Source organism: Opisthocomus hoazin, chromosome 27, assembly GCF_030867145.1.
Source record: "Opisthocomus hoazin isolate bOpiHoa1 chromosome 27, bOpiHoa1.hap1, whole genome shotgun sequence".
Taxonomy (NCBI): Eukaryota; Metazoa; Chordata; class Aves; order Opisthocomiformes; family Opisthocomidae; genus Opisthocomus; species Opisthocomus hoazin.
Window position 1 is genome coordinate 1428522 of NC_134440.1, and position 18600 is coordinate 1447121.

The 18600-nt window shown below is 51.3% G+C and overlaps 1 protein-coding gene across 3 annotated transcripts; it reads left to right on the forward strand.

Annotated features, from left to right (window-relative positions):
* The first annotated feature begins 422 nt into the window (after positions 1-422).
* On the forward strand, positions 423-17923 carry MIER2 (MIER family member 2). 3 transcript variants are annotated; one of them, XM_075444013.1, is made up of 13 exons: positions 423-474; positions 4995-5082; positions 5641-5792; positions 6333-6458; positions 7141-7264; positions 8520-8629; positions 9310-9379; positions 11009-11160; positions 11916-11997; positions 12093-12187; positions 12987-13114; positions 14136-14272; positions 15115-17923. In XM_075444013.1, exons 1-13 carry the CDS (start codon positions 466-468, stop codon positions 15588-15590), a joined length of 1749 nt encoding a protein of 582 aa, XP_075300128.1. In that variant the 5' UTR covers positions 423-465; the 3' UTR covers positions 15591-17923. The 3 variants fall into 3 exon arrangements, with proteins under 3 accessions (XP_075300128.1, XP_075300130.1, XP_075300129.1); XM_075444015.1 differs by having other exon boundaries at positions 15226-17923; XM_075444014.1 differs by having other exon boundaries at positions 12987-13090.
* The last annotated feature ends 677 nt before the right edge of the window (positions 17924-18600 follow it).

Consider the following 18600-nt stretch of genomic DNA (forward strand, 5'->3'; position numbering starts at 1 on the left):
CTGCCCGCGGCGCGGCCCGTGGGTCAGGCAGCGCCGGGGCTCCGGCACCGACCCCGCGGGGCTCGGCGGAGCCGCTGGCGGCCCGTGCCCGCCGCCCCGGGCCTGCCCCCGCCGCCGCCGCGCGGCTCCTCAGCGCGAGGACCCCGGGACGGGTCTCCGGCGGGCTCGCGGCCTGGCCCCGCTCCCTTCTCCACGCCGGTTCACGGCGGCGTCTCCGGGAGGCGGCGGCGCTCGGCCCGAAGGACGCCCGGGCCCCCACGTGCGGCCGCTACCGGCGCCCGCGGCGGAAAGGCCGCGCTCCGCACCCCGCCACCGCCCTCTGACCTCTGACCCCGCCCCCTAACCCGGCCCCGCCCCGCCCGCCCCGCCGCGCCCCCAACTCTCCCCCGCCCTCGCCGCACCGCAGCCAATGAGCGGCCGCCGCCGCATCCGGGGCTTGCGCCCCCCCGCCGCTCGCGCTCGGCCATGGCGGAGGTGAGCGAGCCGCCGCGGGGGTCGCGGCGGGCCGGGCCTCGGGCCTCTCCCGGCCGGGCGGGGACGCCCAGTGGTCCCCTAGTGCCCGCAGCCCGGGACCGCCGAGGGCCGGGGTCCTGCGGCCGCGGGGCGGGTCGGGTGGCGCGGGCCGCCGGGGCGGGGGCGCTCGGGCCGAGGCAGCGCGGTGGGGGGCGGCCTGGGCCCGGGCGGGCCAGGGGAAGGGGCGCCCGGGCGGGGCCCGGCGGAGCTGGCGGCCGCGCCCGAGCCCGGGGAGCGGCACCGGCCTAGCCCTCCCGCCGGCGCCGGGACAGGCAGCAGCGGGGCCGCGGCGGAGGGGCCCGGGAGAAGCGCTTGGAGGGGCGCTGGGCCGGGGACCCGCCAGCGCGGCTGGGGCCGGGCCGGGGCGGGCGGGCCGGCGGGGGTTGGAGCGGGGCCCGGACTCGTGGCCCGGCGAGGGGAGCTCCCGCCGCGGGGCACCAGGGCCGGAGGCTGGCGGAGCGGCGCGGTGGTGGAGAGCGGAGCGAAAGCCCCCGGGCTCAGCACGGCAGGGTCCGGCAGCGTTGGGGTCGGTGGGGAGCCGGGCCAGGGGCTGCGGAGCTGCTGGAGGGGTCTGATGGGGCCTGAGCTGGAGGATGGGGGGGTCGGGAAGCTGGGGACGGCAGAGCACAGGGGACGGCGGTGGGAACAGTTTGGCTGGGTGGTCGGGACCAGGAGCACTGCCCGGGCAAGGGGGGCTTGAGCTCTGGTGCTGGGCTGGGATGCCCCTGCCGCATCTCCACTGTGGTGCTGTAGCCTAGTGTTCGTGCATCGTGCCGAAAACCTTACTGCCATCACTGCCCCACGCTTACGGTTGGTGACACCATTCCCTGTCTGGTCTTGACACGTTCTCGAAATGTCCCCGTCCTGTTGTTATGGTTGTGGCACATCCGCGCTTCGTTTCCATCAGAAGATCCTTGTGGTAACCACGACACGGGGAAAGGACGCTGGGAAGACGTCGAGGTAGCTGGCTGCTCTGTCGCAGGATCTCAGAACACCGCTAGCCGAGACAACTTCTGTTTGCCGGCAGGGCTTCGCTTTCAGGGTGTTTCAGCGTTCTGCATGAGGAAGGTGCCATCTGGTTGGCCTGCCGTCCCAGCCGGGATGGTTTGGTCTTCGCTGCCGCCTTTGGTGGAGCGTGAAGGGTGCTGCCTTCGTCTTTGTCGAAGCGTTACTTCGGCAGGTTGTTGGGCTGACGTGACGCGCTGAAGTGCCGCCCTGGCACGCTGCACCACGTTGCCATTGTGCCCGCAGGTCGCGGTCTCGGGGAAATCCAGGAGCTGTCACTGTCTCGCAGAAGAGGTTTGAACTGAGGAGTACGTCTGCTGTGACGTTGCAGTGGCGTGTGATTTGGGCACTGATTTTCCTGAGGAGTGCAGGAGATTACCTGTATGTCGAGTTCTCTGTTCATTTTTTGCACTTTCAGGTCCGTAGCTTACAAGATGAATCCATTTCCGTCTGTACCACTTCCCTCTGGCTACAGCTGGAGTTCACAGAAAACAGACCCATGTCAAGTGGTGTGGACAGAGCAAAGGAACAAGGAACACTTCTCTTACCGAGTCTGAAATAGGTGTTAAACTAGCTCAGGAAACCGCGTTAGTTATTAAATTAGTAACACTGGAAAGGGAAACCTTCCCTTTTGTTCCTCACTTTCTTGCAAGCGTGGTTTCAGCTGGAAGGGTTTTCTCCAGTAGTTCCCTGGACAAGCAGTCTGCCTTGCACTGCAAAAACCGCTCTGTCGGTGCAAAAAGCTCAGGCTCCTTCTCTGCCTGCAGTTTCTAAAACATGGCTGTTGGTTTGTTCCATGTGCTCAAAAACTCGAGTCGGGAATCAAGGAGGGAGTGCTGGAGTCATCCAGAAATACGAACATGGGAGTAATTGGTCAACTTCTGTGTAACTTTTGGGAGGAAAGTTATGCTCACGCCTGAGAAGCAGAGACTAGTGGAAGGAAGGCAGCTGCTTGGAGAAGTTAAAGCAAGATAAAAGGAATTTAATCTCCCTTTTTCCCCCTGTAATTAAATGGCCCATGGATGTAGGAGCCAGCATCGTGCTGCACTGCTGAAATAGATGGAGTTCACCACTGTGACCTTCCATGGTGTCCAGAACTGCCACCAGCAATAGGATCATCCACACCTTGGGCAAGAACCATTCTTGATCTGGAGGTATCTGGCAGTGCCTCGGTGTTGCTGCTGTCTTTCTGATGCATGTAATGCTGTTGCATTTTCTGCCTCCTGTGTGCCATTTGGATTTGAAGCGTCAGACTACAGCTACCTCGGCAATTAGTGTAATCAGGAACGTTCTCTCTGTCGTCATTTAAGCCAGACCTCCCTTTCCCCCCTTTTCCTTTGGCTTTGACTCTTGTTTCCATGGTCTGCTAGATTTGTAAATAATCTGAGGAGTCATTTGGTTCCACTGATGTTTAAATTTGGGTGTGGAATGAGCCATTTGCGTTGTCCATCACTTGTTTCTTCTTTTTTCAGCCCAAACACAGCAGTGCTAGTTATTTTATGATGACTCCAGCTCACAGCAGTTCCCAGTTGCTCTAATGCTACGCTCCTGCTTTGGGGAAATAAACTTGTGGTTAGTTACTGAATTGTCATCCTGTTGTACTGACTGTTACTCTGCATTTCAGCACCTGATCATTAATATAAGTTCTCATAATTCCTGAAGTATTCTTGACATCTTTTCAAGCCAGCCCATCCGCTGCTAATAGTTTCAGTCTTTGCTTTCAAAATCCTTAGCATGCAAGCTCTTTATTGATTCCCCGTGCGAAGGAGGTGCAGTCAATATATAGATCATTGTCTTGGGAAAGAGAGTTCTGCAGATCGCTCAAGACTAGAGAGAGTAAGTGTAGACCTCACTCTTATCCTTTCATGAAACCGGGGTTGTTTGCTTGGAAGGATTTATCCAAGAGGGTTTTATACTTGGTCACGTTCCAGCAAGGCCCAGCAAAGAGACATTGACACTTTCCCGAGTTACAAAGCTGTCTCCTGGTATGACCATCCCCAGAATGAAGGCTGTCTGAATCCTTTCTGACCCCTTCTCCTTTCATTATCCCATAAACTCCTCCCTTTTCTTTTAGTGCACACAATCACCGGGCTCTGCCTGCAGCCAGCCGAAGCGGTCTCCGGTGGGGTTATCTTGCTGCTGATAATCAGATGCTCGGGGATGGTGAATTGCAGCGCACGGTGTGCGCTCCGGTTGGACTAGAGGCATCCTCTTTTCACCAGTCCTGGTACATGAAGGAGCAAGAATTCCACAACTGCTTCACAGATCCTTTCCCTTCCTCCCTCTCAGTCCTTCTCTCATGTGGCAATACCTTCTGCTGCCTTCCAGGCCAACCGTTGTCTTAGCGGTAATTCTGCCTGGGGGATAGCTGCCTCTCTAGTCGCTATGGAATTTGCAATATATGAGTTAATACTTGAAGGCACTAACTCAGAACCCAAAGTCTGGGGTGATTCTTTTGGTGTATGCTTCACTTGATTGTTAGAGGATAATTTTTGATGTGAAGCTGTACTATGTTTTCTTAAATAAGTTGTAAGAGCCTCGTACCGAAGCATTCTCGATGTCCTGGCTCCAACCGAGCGAGGAGTGGCGGTGCACGGCTCAGATTAGTAATGGCTGAGGATCATAAAAAGATGTCGTTGGTGACTGGGGGACTGACGCTATGATTTTCTTCTGTAGTTGGATGCTCTCAGTCACCCAAAGGCATTGGTTAATTACCTGCTTGCTCCCTACCTAGGCTGAACTTGATGAACAGCATTTCCATGTACAGCAGCCCAAGGAGCAGCAGATGTTCTGGGTTGTTTTCCAGGCCTCAGCCCACACTGCTGAACTTCTGACCGAGTACTGAATGCCAGAACGCAGGTGCCTCTTCTCAGTGTCTGCCTGTCTCACCCTTTCCCACCTCGCCTATGCCACTCGCAGTCCTACCAGACTCCTTCGCTGCCTGCTCAGCTCTGTATTTCTTTGCTCACCCCTCTGAGCCTTCTGGATGCAGCGAGGCATTAGGGAGAAGCTAGCGTGTTGTGGCCAGCTGCTTCCGATTGCCGCTCCAAAGTGTGGGTCAGTTCATAAAAATGCTGTGTTCAAAGAAGCATGATGTGTGTGCTTAGAAAAATGGGTTAGGGTCAAAATCCTTCTTTTACGTGAAAATGTAAGCCACAAGGATCTGAGGTCTTAAACTGGTGAGAGGGTAAATAATTAGTGGAGTGCTGAAGATAAAAAAGATAAAAGGGAAACACCGCCATATGCAGTTGGAGACTGAGGGGAAGGTGATGAATCCAGAGAGGAGGCCTGGAAGAGCTGCTAAATACACTTAGCTAGAGCTCTCTTTGCACAGCACAGTTTCTAATGCTGCCCTGTGTGGTTTTGTTAACTTTTGCTTTGAAATCAATTGCATTTGCTGGTGGGGTTAAGTGGCTGGAGGCGTGTCACGTTTTTAAGAAGAAATGTCTCAGCTGTATTCTTCTCTTTTCTTGAAGGCCTCGGTTGGCAGGCAGAGTCCGAGGGTGGTGCCGTACCCAGCCCACAGTCTGTGTCCTGGAGAGCCTGGCCTTCAGAGTGCAGCAGGTAGCTACAGTTTAAGTACACTTCTGTTTGTTGGTCTGGTTTCTGGAGCAAACAAGGCTCCTGTGATCAGCCTGTCTGTTCCCTTCTCCTTCCAACGTCGTCCAAACCTGTTGGTTGATTCCCATGCCATTTGTCAGAGGAGGAAAGTCTTAAAGATGCCAGAGCTCCTACATGTGTCCATTTGCCCCTTCTTGCAATGAGGGGTAATTATCCTAAAAATGCCTTGGGTGAAGGAAAGGCTGCAGTGTGCACTCACACGTTCACATGTCATGACATTAGCGAATCCAGTCAGGAGAGACTCGTAAGTACTCAGAAAACCTTCAGATTCAGCTTTCAGTCAGCTGTGGGACTTGGATGTGCAGAGAAACAGGCTTTGCAATTTAGGGCTCATGGAGTGGCTTCTGTCAGTTGTGTTCCCCAGCCCCTCGCACTCCTTTCTGCCTCTTCCTTTGGCTTATCTTGGCTGCACACACACGAGGGGGTCATCCCGAGCTTTCTTGCACCTGAAGATTTGGTCCAGGGTGGTGCTCGTATCCCAACTTCTTCTAATCCCTGCAGTTGTGTCAATGGGCTCAGCTGATCATCGACTGAACCTAGCAGAGATCCTTTCGCAGAACTATGGTGTACGGGAAGAAAAGGAAGAAGATGATGATGCTCAGGAGAAGCAGAAATCTTTAGAAGAGCTGGAGAAGAGTTTCAGTGCCTCTCAGGTAAAGGCAGCAAGGGAGGGGAAGGGAAATTACCTGCTAGATGTTCTTGTTTGCTTTTACAGTACTGGTACCAAAGATCTTCATGTGAAACTCTGACTTGCTTGTTCAGCTGGCAAAGCGCTGTGTTTAGGTCCACGCACCAACGAGTCTTAGGTTTGCATTTGCATAGGATGGAATGGTTTTGACAGCAGGTAACAGCAATAAATTTTGGAGTCTTCCTCTGCCCAGTAACCACTGTGAAGAGGTGGTCTTCACTCACCTTGCTGAAGAGCCATCGGCTCTTGGGTGTATGTCTGCTTCACAGCCGAGGAACCACAAAGATGAGGTGATGTGGTCCTCCTGTGGGTGCTCCCACAGAGGCCTCAGTGGAACACACAGCATGTTCTTGGTGACAGAGACTGTCTCTTCATGTCAGGCACAAGACTAATACAGGGATTTGCTCCTTCCCTTCCTGCCTCTGTGTATCTGTGTTCACTACAGCTAGTGTTGTACTTGGTGAGTGTTCCATTCCTGATGAAGCTTTGTCCTCCTCTTGCTCAGAGCAGTGAAATGCCATTTGAGGAGCTGCTTGCACTTTATGGCTATGAGGCGTCTGATCCCATCTCGGAGCAGGATAGTGAGAGCAATGACATTGCTCCACATCTCCCAGATATGACTCTAGATAAGGTAAGAGCAGCTGTCTGCTTGGGTGTGTGCTATTAGCCTGTGCTGTTGGTTACTGTACTGTCTTGGAGCGTGAGACGTCTAGTAGCTCTATTCAGGTGGGGCTTGAGTAATACCAAGGGAAGGGGCCTGCCTGGTTCTGGTGTCCCAGTGAGGAATGCCAGGTGCAGACATTGAATTTAAAGAGTTTAGAGGAGACTGGAAAAAGTATAACTGTTTTAAAAAGAACACTGTAAAAACTCTTTGTGGAACCTGGGTTACAAGTCTTTACACATACATGTGGACCTGTGGAGAGGCAGGGGACGTCTGTATCTTCCCAGCTGAAGCTATGGCTCCTCCTGTACTAGCCAAAGTCTGTAGAAAGCTTTTTTTTTCCTTCCAGGATCTTTGAGATACTTGCTCTGGGTGGAGCTCTAGAGAAAGGGCCACTTGCTCGTCCTCTCTCTGGCTTCCGTAGCAAGCCACTCTTGGCACTTGTAGAAGTGCTTCCAGGGAGGATAATCTCGGGGTGGTGGGGAGTGCAAGAGGGAATTTGTCTTTGGAGAAGCTGTGGGAGGGTGAGGAGATCTGTGGACATGGCCACCTTTGGCCAGAAATGCTTTACTCTAGGCCTCACACACACCACACCCCCCATATTTTTTTTTTAATTTAAAAATATTTTTCACTTTCTTGTTGTTGTTAAAAGGAACAAATAGCGAAGGATTTGCTTTCAGGGGAAGAAGAGGAGGAGACACAGTCTTCAGCTGATGATCTGACTCCATCTGTCACGTCCCACGATGCATCGGACCTATTTCCAAACCAGCCTGGCTGTATGTGTCGCTAATTCTAAGTAATTGTTTTTTACTTGGACCTGAGGTGCAGAATAGGGCAAGAATGTTTTCCTTTAGTTTGTCACTAAATTTCCTGACATGAGTTTTTCTGCTTTCCTTCTGGGGGCTGCGAATAAACCTGAGTGCCAGTGGTGTTGCTGAGCGTCAGTTAGGACATGACAGAGCATAGATGAGCAGTGAGAATTGTCTTTAGCTGTAACTCTGTCACGGTTTAACCCCAGCCAGCAACTAAAAATCAGACAGCTGCTCACTCACTCCCCCGCAGTGGGGTGGGGGAGAGAACCAGAAGGGTAAAAGTGAGAAAACTCATGGGTTGAGATAAACACAGTCTAATAGGTAAGGCAAAAGCTGTGTGCTACGCAAAGCAAAACAAGGAATTCGTTCAGTGCTTACCATTGGCAGGCAGGTGTGCAGCCACCTCCAGGAAACCAGGGCTCCATCACGTGTAATGGTTACTTGGGAAGACAAATGCCATCACTCTGAACATCCTCCCCTTCCTTCTTCTTCCCCCAGCTCTATATGCTGAGCATGACATCATATGGCATGGAATGTCCCTTGGGTCAGCTGGGGTAGCTGTCCCAGCTGTGTCCCCTCCCAGCTTCTTGTGCACCCCCAGCCTGCTCGCCAGTGGGGTGGGGTGAGGAGCAGAAAAGGCCTTGACTCTGTGTAAGCACTGCTCAGCAATAACAGCCCTGTGTTATCAGCGTTCTTCTCACACTAAATCCAAACCACAGCGCTATACCAGCTACTAGGAAGAAAATTAACACTATCCCAGCCAAAAACAGGACAAGCTCGTAACATTGAGAAAGTGAGAATTGTTTTGCTGCCTGCTGTAATTGCAGTCTGAAAGATCAGTACCTGATCTGACATCTCTAGAAGTGAATAAATTCAGTAGTACTAGTGGTGTGATACATTGGGGCAGTTCCTAAATATCGGAATAGCCAGGAAGCCAAAGTGTGTGAGAGAGGTTCAGCATAAAGTGATCTTATTCCTTCTGCTGGCCTGCAAAACGAAGGAGTCTGAGCTCCCCAGGTTGGTCGGCACCAACCGTGTGGCAAGTGTGCAAATTCTTTTATTTAAAAGGAGAAAATTAAAATATGGATAAGTCGTCACTGAGGAGCATGCTGAAAGTAATTTTAGAACAGAAAATGAAGGGAAGGAGAAGGAACGTAGAGCAACAGGAAAAAAAACCCCCAACGTTTTATAACTACAGATCTTTTTCTTTCCCACAAAGCGAACAACTTCCTTGCTGATGAAGACAAAGAGCCCTGTTCATCTCCATGTGCTTCCTCAATGGCTGAGGATTCAGAGGAGGATTCCATCCCATCCAATGATTGTAAGAAGGTAAATGATGTGAGTGCATTTGGAAGGAGAGCTAATACAACACGCCAGAGTTTGAGGAAAGCATGACACCAAAGCACTGTGATATTTCCTCAAGAAACTGACTTTCTTTTATTTTCTTTTGCTCAGCGCCTTGCGTTTTGTGGAAGGTGACGGCAGATACGGGTTACAAGAGGTTTTTTAATACAGTCTTGAAATCTGTATCTGAAATTATCTTCTGGTTCAGATATGGAGAATGCTGTTATGCCTTGGTAAATTAAAACTGCAGCCTGTAGCCCTATAAAGGTGAAATGCTGTGTAATATTCCCAGCAGGATTTACTGAGGGGGAACCATCACATGAAAGAGAGGAGCAGACTTCCAAATTCATCCTGGTTGTGAAGGTTGCAGGAGAGCTTCTGTGTTTCTTTATCTCCAGCCTTAGCTGCTTGCCATATATCTTTAACATTAAAACTATGTAAATGCCTAAGGTCCCCAAAGTATCATCTGGTTGGTAGTAAATCTTTTTAGTTACCCTATAAAATAGTCAGGGTTCCCTAGGAGTAATAGTGACAGTGGGGACTACAGACATATAAATCGGCCCCATCGTGTCAGAGTCCCTAAATCATGAAGTACACCTCAGTGGTTATTTGGAGTGGAGCATTTTCCATTTCAATTTACCCACTTCTCTGTGGTGATATTTCAGGAGATCATGGTTGGACCTCAGTACCAAGCCACTGTTCCCATCCTCCACTTAAACAGGCACGGTGAAAAAGGTAAGGCGGCCTGCTTGATGTGTCTTGTTTGGATGTAGGGCTGCTGGCCTGGGCATCCGATGGGGCCCTGGTTCACCAGTTCTCTGTGTCTCTAAGTTTGGCACCTCTCAGTATCAATACCAAAATTTACAGCTGCATTTGAGCTAGGTTTGAACTGGCCTGTTTGAATAGGGCTAATAATACAGCTACAGAAGAGAAGCAGCTCAGTGAAAAGTGGGTTGGTGTGACAGGTTTGGAGAAGGGGATCTCAGCTGTAGCCAAAGAGAAAGAATATCCTTCTGGAGATACTCTAATTTATTTTTCTCTGACGTCTTCCTAAAGTAGCCAGCGTTATTTTCATTCCATACTCCCTGGAGTTTCCAATTTGGTAGGATGTCTGCAGAGTAGATGAAGGTGCCTTGATTTGCAGATTGTGTCTAATAACTAGTGCAATACTAGCACCAGCTTGTTGAGTTTCTGAACAAGGTAGCTAACAGAAACCCACATGTTTAGAAATTACTTACTTCCTCTGTTATCCTAGCGACTCTGAGCAAATTAGTTAAAGGAGAGGTTGGACTAGATGACCCACAGAGGTCCCTTCCAACCCCTACTATTCTGTGATTCTGTGAGATAAGTTACCAATTTTGCAGGTACTATTTCAAATTTACCCAATATAGTTCTTGGAACTTTTCACTGTTACTTTATCATTGCTCTCAGCCTTCTGTAGTGAAGACCACAGATTTAGTGCATGTTTTCCATAACCTGTATGTTTGGATCAGTGTGAAATAAAAAGAAACTGAGAGTAGATCCCACTGGGTTCTTCTATGCCCTGTTTGTAGTGCCCCTGACCTGATTTTAGTGATTCTGCGGGGCAGAAGAGTTGGTTCCTTTGCCTGTAGAAATGAGTTAAGTACAGAGGATGCTAATGTTTTTGTCTGAATAGAAAAATCTCAATATTTCTGATGATATTTTTGTTGCAGAGTCTTCCTTGCTTTCATCTGTGCTGTTATTTTACTTAAACATCTCCCTGCATTGCTGTGTGCTGTGTTCTCATGGGCTGAGAGCCTTGAAAGCTGAAAGGGGCAAGAATCATTTGGTGATGCAGTGTGCTCCTGCTGTCCTGTGTGGGTGGAGCAGCTCACAGAGGAGCATTGCAAGCTGTCACAGGGAAGGGACAGCCTTGCAGCTGCTTAGTTTTGTGTCTAGAACAGGGAGAGGGTCTCGAGCCTAGGCCAGGGTTGTAGCTCAAAGCTGCCCTTGCCTCCCACTCCCTTTGTTTACTGTGTGCTGGAAAAGACACCTTAGAACCTAGGGTTTTTTAGTTGCTGGGATTAATGAATCAAAGCAACTATTTTTGAGAATGTGGTAACAAAAACCTTACCAACCAGCCTTTCTGAGGAAGTGGAAGCAAGCCAAGCCTGTGCTTAGGATTGTAAAAGGGGTACAAAGAGCATTAAGCTTATCTGCCTCCAAAATGGGGAGGGAAGATGCAGTACCTTCACAGAGATGGTTGTCATCTCTAGTGCCAGGTCGGAGTACCAGGCAAAAATTTCCTTCCTCCTTCTGTCTCTCCCATGCATGTACATGCAGACCATTTCTCAAAAGCAGCAGAATTGTTCAATTAGCTTATTTCAGTACTTTTTCTGTTAGCCTATGAGAATGAAGATCAGCTGCTTTGGGACCCAAACATACTCCCTGAGAGGGAGGTTGAAGAGTTCCTGTACCGTGCAGTGAAGCGGCGATGGGATGAGCTGTCTAGCAGCAGCCTGCCCGAAGGAGAGATGGTGAAAGACAACGAGCAGGTAAGCGTGGGGGCTGCTTGCAGCCTGCAGACACTCTAATGGTGCTGGCACAATAGTGCAGCGTGTCCTGGGGAGAGCCTGAATGAGAGACCCACTGAAAAGAGAATGAGACGCAACTCCCGTGCTCCTCTGCTCCTGCTTCGTGGACAAGTGAGGGTGTGCTTCGCAGCTGCAGTCTCAGGAGGCCGTTCACCCCCTGTTGGGAAGACCGAAAAAGGCTGTAGTGGATCAGCCCACAGGCCTGTCTGGCTTCCAACACAGTAAACAGGTGTTTGTGGAAGCATGTAACAGACTGGGCAAGCAAAGAATGGGTACTGTTTTGACTGTATTCTCCCAGTATCCCAAACTCCCTGAAACAGAGCTTGCAGCAGGAACATCCTTCTGGATCTGTCCTCTATAGCATTGCCTAATTCTTCTTTAAAGCCAGCAGAAGATCAAATATTTGGCTAAGAAATTTCAGAGCAGTTGTTTCCTCTAAGCTAGTCAGGTTAGATTCTCACAGTCAGTCTCCAGGAGCACCGAGGCACACCTGTAATCTGTATTGCTGCTGGTAGAACTGCATCTTTTCAATCCTGGGGTTTGTAATCCAGTGCCTTGAAAAGTGGAATAATCTGTGCTGATGGTCAAGTTGGGGTTAGTGGCAAAGTGGCTCCTGGGAAAAATAAGTTTTACAAAACGAACATGAGTCATGAGCAGGTTGGTTTGTGGTGTGTTGCTCAGGTATGTGCTGTCAGTAATTTCCTCCTGTTTCCCAGGCTTTGTATGAACTGGTTAAATGCAACTTCAATGCAGAAGAGGCACTGCGGAGGTTACGGTTCAATGTGAAGGTTATCAGAGGTGAGAACCTCCCATATTTGGGTTCTACACCAAACATCAAGGCACATGTAACTCTTTCTAGATTCTGCACCAATTCCTCTTTCTTTCTGGTATAGACGAGCTTTGCGCCTGGAGTGAGGAAGAATGTAGAAATTTTGAACATGGCTTCAGGGTCCATGGGAAAAACTTTCATCTTATCCAAGCAAACAAGGTAAGGATGCTCACCTCTGCATCCCACTAAGGCAAAGGGAAGGAGGCATGTGCATTTCACCAGGGGTGTGTTTTGAGCTTCGGCTAATGCAGGAAGTTCAGGACTGCTGAGTTCCAATCCCAGGCTTTGTGTTGACTCATGCTAGCAGGTGATGGGCTGTTCACTGCCCTGCTCTGCCTTATTTTCCAGGTGGGAGAAGTCACAAACAACACTGACCTGCATGAGTGATGTCAGTTAATTACTGATTAGCCCTTTCTGGAGTCTCAAAAGTTCTTTCCAAACTCTCAGCCCTTGCAGTACGTCTGTGAATGAGTGAGTTGAGCATGTGGATGTTTCGTAAAGTCCCCTGGGGTCCTCTAGAACGAAAGATGCTGTTGTAGGGAGAGCTGGGCCCCAGGACATACGCTGCTGTGCTGGGAGTTGGCAGAACCAGAGAGTCCAGTTCTACTGCTGATTAATTGTGGGTATGTTGACGCTGGCCAGTGAAAATGGATGCAGGTTTGCTCTCTTGATGTTGAGTGTGCTACTGGAAGCGCAGGAAAGTACTGCACGAATGTACTGTGTGTGAACCCACACTGGGGTCTGCAACAACAGTTGTGCACTGCGGGGAGTTCTTTCTCTGGCCGATTACCACCTTGGAAATCTCAGTACGTGCTTCCATTCTGCAGCGTAGATGTGTCCATAGAAATATAAATTACTGTCATGCACTTAATTTTCTGTGCCGATTAAATGGGAGAATAGTCCTTGCTCCATGAGCTGCATCTTGATGCATGGCTTTGACGATGATGTTTCTCCTCAGGTCCGCACCCGGTCAGTGGGCGAATGTGTGGAGTATTACTACATGTGGAAAAAATCAGAGCGCTATGACTACTTCACTCAACAGACTCGTTTAGGAAGGAAGAAGTACGTCCTCCACCCTGGAGCCACGTGCGTGGAATATTCTCACACTAAAATTAGTAATATTAACCTCCCAGTGAAGATTCCTGCTGCAAAGCACCTCCGACTAAGAGACTGCTTTCTGCTTTAGAAGGTTTCTGGGGTGGGAGCATGGAGGGATGCACTGGATATTCTCAGAACGTAAATATTGTTAGTGTGGGGAGGGAAGATAAAGCAATTATTTGTGTGGATGTGGACTTTCTTCTGTCAGAAAGTACTGTTTTGTTTCAGACAGATGCATCCCCCAAAATTAAGGCTAGGCTCAGGGATTCAGGGCTGATCTTGGGAAATAACTCAGCTCGATGAGGTTTTGGGAAGGGAGATTTTAAAGTTCAAAACCACACTATTTCTGGTGGTTTGGAACCTGAATTAATTTCTTTCCCTGCTGCCACCTTTTGAGGCAAATTCTTCCCTTTGAAATGTATGCTAATTACAGAAAATACTTTTCAAAAAGGTTGAAACTGAAATTTTTTAAAAGGTCAAATATTTAAGTTGAACTGGTTAAGATATTAGATGAGGTTTTAGATTTTTCTTTTTTTTTTCATTCTGATGCAAGACAATAAAATACCTGAAATCTCAAATCCTCCTAGGGTGGGGAAAATATTTTCTCATCACTTGCTCTTTGCTGGCACACTAACATTGTCACAACCCACTGTGGTCATTCCGTGGAGCTGGCTGTTCCCTGGGGAGAGCATTTGACCGTTTATTTAGCTTTGGAAGGGGCTGAGGCTCACACAGAGCTGGCGGGCAGAGCTCTTTGTTTTGGAAAGCTACAGAGCCCGTTCTGGTTTGTCATGGGCTGGTCTTAGCCATGGTAAGCTGACTGCGATCACATCAGTGCGGAGTCTAAACTGGGCTCTGCAGACCAAGAAGGGATGGATGTTCATTCTAGTGAGGTCTCTACAGTCCTATTGCTTTATTTGTGGATGGGTTGTAATCCCAGGCACCGTTTTCCCTGCCTGCATCTCTCTGCTTAACAGGTGGTGGCAGTGCTATCTATCTTTCCCCACAGGGATTACACCGACAACGACTTGGATGGGGCGGAAGTAGAAAACACCAGTCGTTCTCGGAGCTCCCCACCAATTCCCTCTGCGACTGGCTGCCTGGATTCTCACTTCAGTCAAGATCAGCTAGCAATAGAGAGCACAGGTAACTTCCTTTTCTTCTGTCTGCCATGGGGATAACGCGTCTCCCTCACTCAGCGACGCTCCTTTGCCTTTCTCCTGTTGCCGTTATCCAGCCGTTGCTCTTCTCCCCACACCTTGCCAGCGTGCTCACTGTGTCCTCTGTCAAATACCAGCCCTGGGCAGATTCTGTGTGAGCAAAGGAGACTCGTCTGTCTCTACATGGACCAGTAGTGACTTGAAAGGAGTTGTTCCTGCGTCAGGCTTGCAGGAGTGGCCTGAGTCCTTCTCAGAGCCAAAGGGTTTGCACTAACTTTGGGCACTTGAGTTAGGTGCTTCCAATGCACTAACACACAGATGCACCAGACACAGGCAGCTCCTCCAGAGGCTGATTTAAGGCACCAGAAGTCAGGCTGTGCCTGCAGACTACTTTCAGAGAGAGCTGGCTATGAGAAGACTCACAGAGAGCCCGAGATGGGTTCCTGCCCTCACTGTCCTACTGCAGATGAGGGCTTTGTATAGGCACCTGCCAGGGGCTGTCGGCCTGAGGGGACAGGACTCAGGATTTGGCTTATCTTGTAGTGTCTCTGTGAGATTTCCTTTAATTTCCATAGAAACACTGATGGCCTCCCATCTGCTGTCTGCTTCTTGCCTTTCTTCGGTACATGCTGGCAGGGATCTTGGTTGCTATAATAAAGAAACATTTGTGCCATCAAACAAATAGTGTTGTGGTTAGGTGGGATTGAAATGGATTCTGGTTTATTGTATGTTGTGGACTGACTCTGGCTTTCTTTCCCTTGCTGTCCCCCACCCTTTTTTCCTCTCTGTCTGTCCATCTCCCGCGTTTCCCTCCTTTGTGGTGTGCAGAGCCCCTGAGCGTGGAGAGCACAGCCTGCAGCCTGGGCAGCATGAGTGAATCGGGGCAGGGCTATGAGTGCAGTACTCCTTCGGAGACGAATTGTTCCTTTGACCCCACAGAGGAGACATCCTCGGGTGCCATCTCGGCTTCCTGCACGCGCCACCCTGTCAACCCCTCGGAATCGGGGCTCTATGCTTTGCCGCCGGCAGGAGCAGGACTAGCAGAGAAGCAGGAGACACTGCAGAGCTCTGGTGAAACGATAACCATGGACTTCACTCTCCCTGCAGACATTAACGAGGGTTTGCCTTTAGTTGCTGGCCCTGTGGATTTGGACAGAGACCCAGAGGCAGTGGTGGCCCCTGCGCAAGTGTCCTTATCGGTCACAGATTTTGGCTTCATTGGCATCGGAGATGTAAATAGTTTTCTGACTGCTCACCAGGCTTGTCCAGCACCTGTGGCTCGGTCAGAGCCTTTGTCGCAGTGAGAGTCTCCAGTCACAAACTTGTCACGGACCCAGCAAGGACTTTGACCTGACTGAGTGAAATCCTGGAACTTCCACTGTTCCATAGGGACAGTTTGGAGCCGTTGGTCAGAATCCGTCTTTTCATCCTCCTTGATCCAAGGCTACCGAGAAACCAAACACCTTTCTGCTCCAGTGTCTTCTGACACAACCACACAAAGCTGGTGGCTGGCTTTAGTGAGGGGGGGAGGTCTGTCACCCCCTGTTCTGTTGACTGTGTGTCACCCCAGGTAATTCCAGGCTGTTTGGAGAGTCCCTGTCCTCAGCACAGGGGAAATGTCCCTTGGCCCTGGTGGGACACTGAGTGCAGAGATGCTTTGAGAGCAGGGCTGTATTGCTTCAGGGGCTGGGATGGAGGATGCAGTCTGGAGGTGCGAGAGCTTAGGAAATCCGCAGGGAGCACAGTCCACCCAGGCTGCGGGGCGGTTTCCCTGCAGAGACGGGCATGGCGATGCCAAAGGAAGGTGAGGAGTCTTGGCCCTTCACCCACAGAGAGTGTGGTGCAATAGCTGTCGTTCTCCTCGTTCCCCTCCCCACAGCTGTCCCGCGCTGCGAGTCACGGCAGGGACGTGCGCTGCTCTTCTCGGGCCTCTCCTGCGCGTCTGCCCGCTCTCGCCAGCTGCAGGCGGGACGTGGCCTGGTCCAGCCCTCAGGCAGAAGCGTCAGGCCTTGGAAAGGGATACTGCGTGGTGCAGCAGCACTGTGTGCACCTAAGTCCTCACCTCCACTGGCAGTGCTGAGCTGTGGAGAACTTGTTCTGGGAGTAGAGGGAGTTTCCAGAACTGCAAAGCGACCTTGGCCCCGGCGTGGTGCAGTGCTGCTGGTTCTGTCACTGGCACTGAATTACTTGATCCTTGCTGGCTGCTGCAGTACAAGAGGGTAAAATGCAGATGAAAACCTCTGTGACTTCCTGGCTCGTTCAAACAATCTGTCAGCTGTGGGAGGAGGCGGCTGCTCAGCTCCCAGGGCACCGAGTCTAGGACACCGGTGCTAGCACAGAGTCCCAGGCAGGAGAGCACACCAGTCCCTGGGCATCCCTGCCGCGTTCTTCATCACAGAGAAAGCTCTCTGTTTTCTGAGAGGAAAGTATATCTTTACTGCCATTAGTGATGTTTCGAGGAGGTGACAAGGGTGGCCCCGTGTGGCAGCGAGGTGGTCGGCTTACGGAGAGCCACAGCAGCATGTTGTGGGTGTGCTGGAGTCCAGAGCTGCCTCGCTTCCCGAGCGTGTGCCAGGTCTGGGGTTTGCCACTGGCTTTGATCGACGTGCTCTCACTCCCCGTTTTCCCGTGCAGCCTGCTGGGCAGGGCTGTGGTGCAGGTGTTCCCTTCCTCCAGCCGTTTTCTGCGTTTGGGAAGGGGTTTGGGCTGAGGGTTTTTTGCTCGTTTTGGTAAGAGGCCTTCAGGCCGTGATCCTGCAGTTGGTTCTGCTGCCAGTGGATTTTAGATGAGTAACACCATCAGCCTGGATTCTCCTTCTACCCGGCCCTGTGAAGTCGTGCTCAGCCCTGCAGTGGGAGCACAGAGACGGTGTCGGGCAGCTTTGCAGGATGACAGGATCAGACCTTGCCTCTCGTCTGTTTGGTCCCTGGCCAGCTGTGCTGAGAGGTGCCGAGCTCCAGACATGCAAGGCTGCCTTGACCAGGCATCCCTTTGTCAGCCAGACGTCGTAACGGGAGGTTCCCCCTCCGGCTGCTCCCAGCTGCTGGAAACAGAAAGCAAATACGAGTGGGCGCTCCACAGTGGAACTGCCCAGGCTGTGATTCCCCGTTTCTGGGGGAGAGAGGAAGCTCCTTGGCTGAGAGGAGAGGAGGAGGCAGGGTGAGAGCACAGGCAGCCCTCCCAGGGATGTCCAGGCCTTGGCACCTCCTCTCCATCAGCCAAGAACATTCTTAGTTTTCCTGAAACCATTTTTTGTTTGGTTTGTTTCAAGCCCTAATGAAAGCAGAGGGGAGGCTGAGGGAGGCAGAAATCTCTCTTATTTATGTTCTTCAGTGTTGTTTACAGATTCGCATGGGGTCTTTCAACATGAGTGCGGCGCTTTTTCCACATAACTTTAAGGGAGAGGAGTGGAAAGGGCAGGGACAGGGAGGGGAAGTCACTTGGGGAGGAGGTTTGGTTTTGTTTTTTTGTTGGGGTTTTCTTTTTCCTTCTTACAAAGCACATTCACTTTGAGCTGCTCCCAATGCTGGACTCTCCCCCTCCCCCCCCCCCCCCCCGAGCCCTACACTGTGAAGTGATACTGCCTTGAAGACCCCTCGCCGTTATTTATTTAATTAAAAACCTAATTTGAAAGTGAGGCAGAAGCCTGTCCTGTTTTTGGAGACGGAGGTGTCGCAGTCCTGCGCATCGTGATGGCAGAAGCAAGAAGAGTGGTCCTTGCCTCTTCTGTCTGATCCTCTGCTACCCCGGGCGAGCGCTCCGTGGGCAGGGCGGGATGCCCAGCGCCGCGCTCGGGAGGCTGTCGGCGGCAGACGGTGGTGGTACCCAAGAGCGAGGGCACCCAGGTCAGGGCACGTGGCTGAATGCTGACAGGGGGTCTGCCCTCGGGGGAGTGGTGGGCCAGGCAACGGCCCTGGGGGGTTGCACCCTCCCCATCACAGAATCACAGAATAGTAGGGGTTGGAAGGGACCTCTGTGGGTCATCTAGTCCAACCCTCCTGCTGAAGCAGGGTCACCCAGAGCAGGCTGCACAGGACCTTGTCCAGGCGGGGCTGGAATATCTCCAGAGAAGGAGACTCCACAGCCTCCCTGGGCAGCCTGTTCCAGGGCTCCGTCACCCTCAGAGGGAAGAAGTTCTTCCTCGGGTTCAGCTGGAGCTTCCTCTGCTTCAGTTTGTGCCCGTTGCCCCTTGTCCTGTCGCTGGGCACCACTGAAAAGAGCTTGGCCCCATCCTCCTGACACCCACCCTGCAGATATTTATAAGCATTTATTAGGTCCCCTCGCAGCCTTCTCTTCTCCAGGCTGAATAAGCCC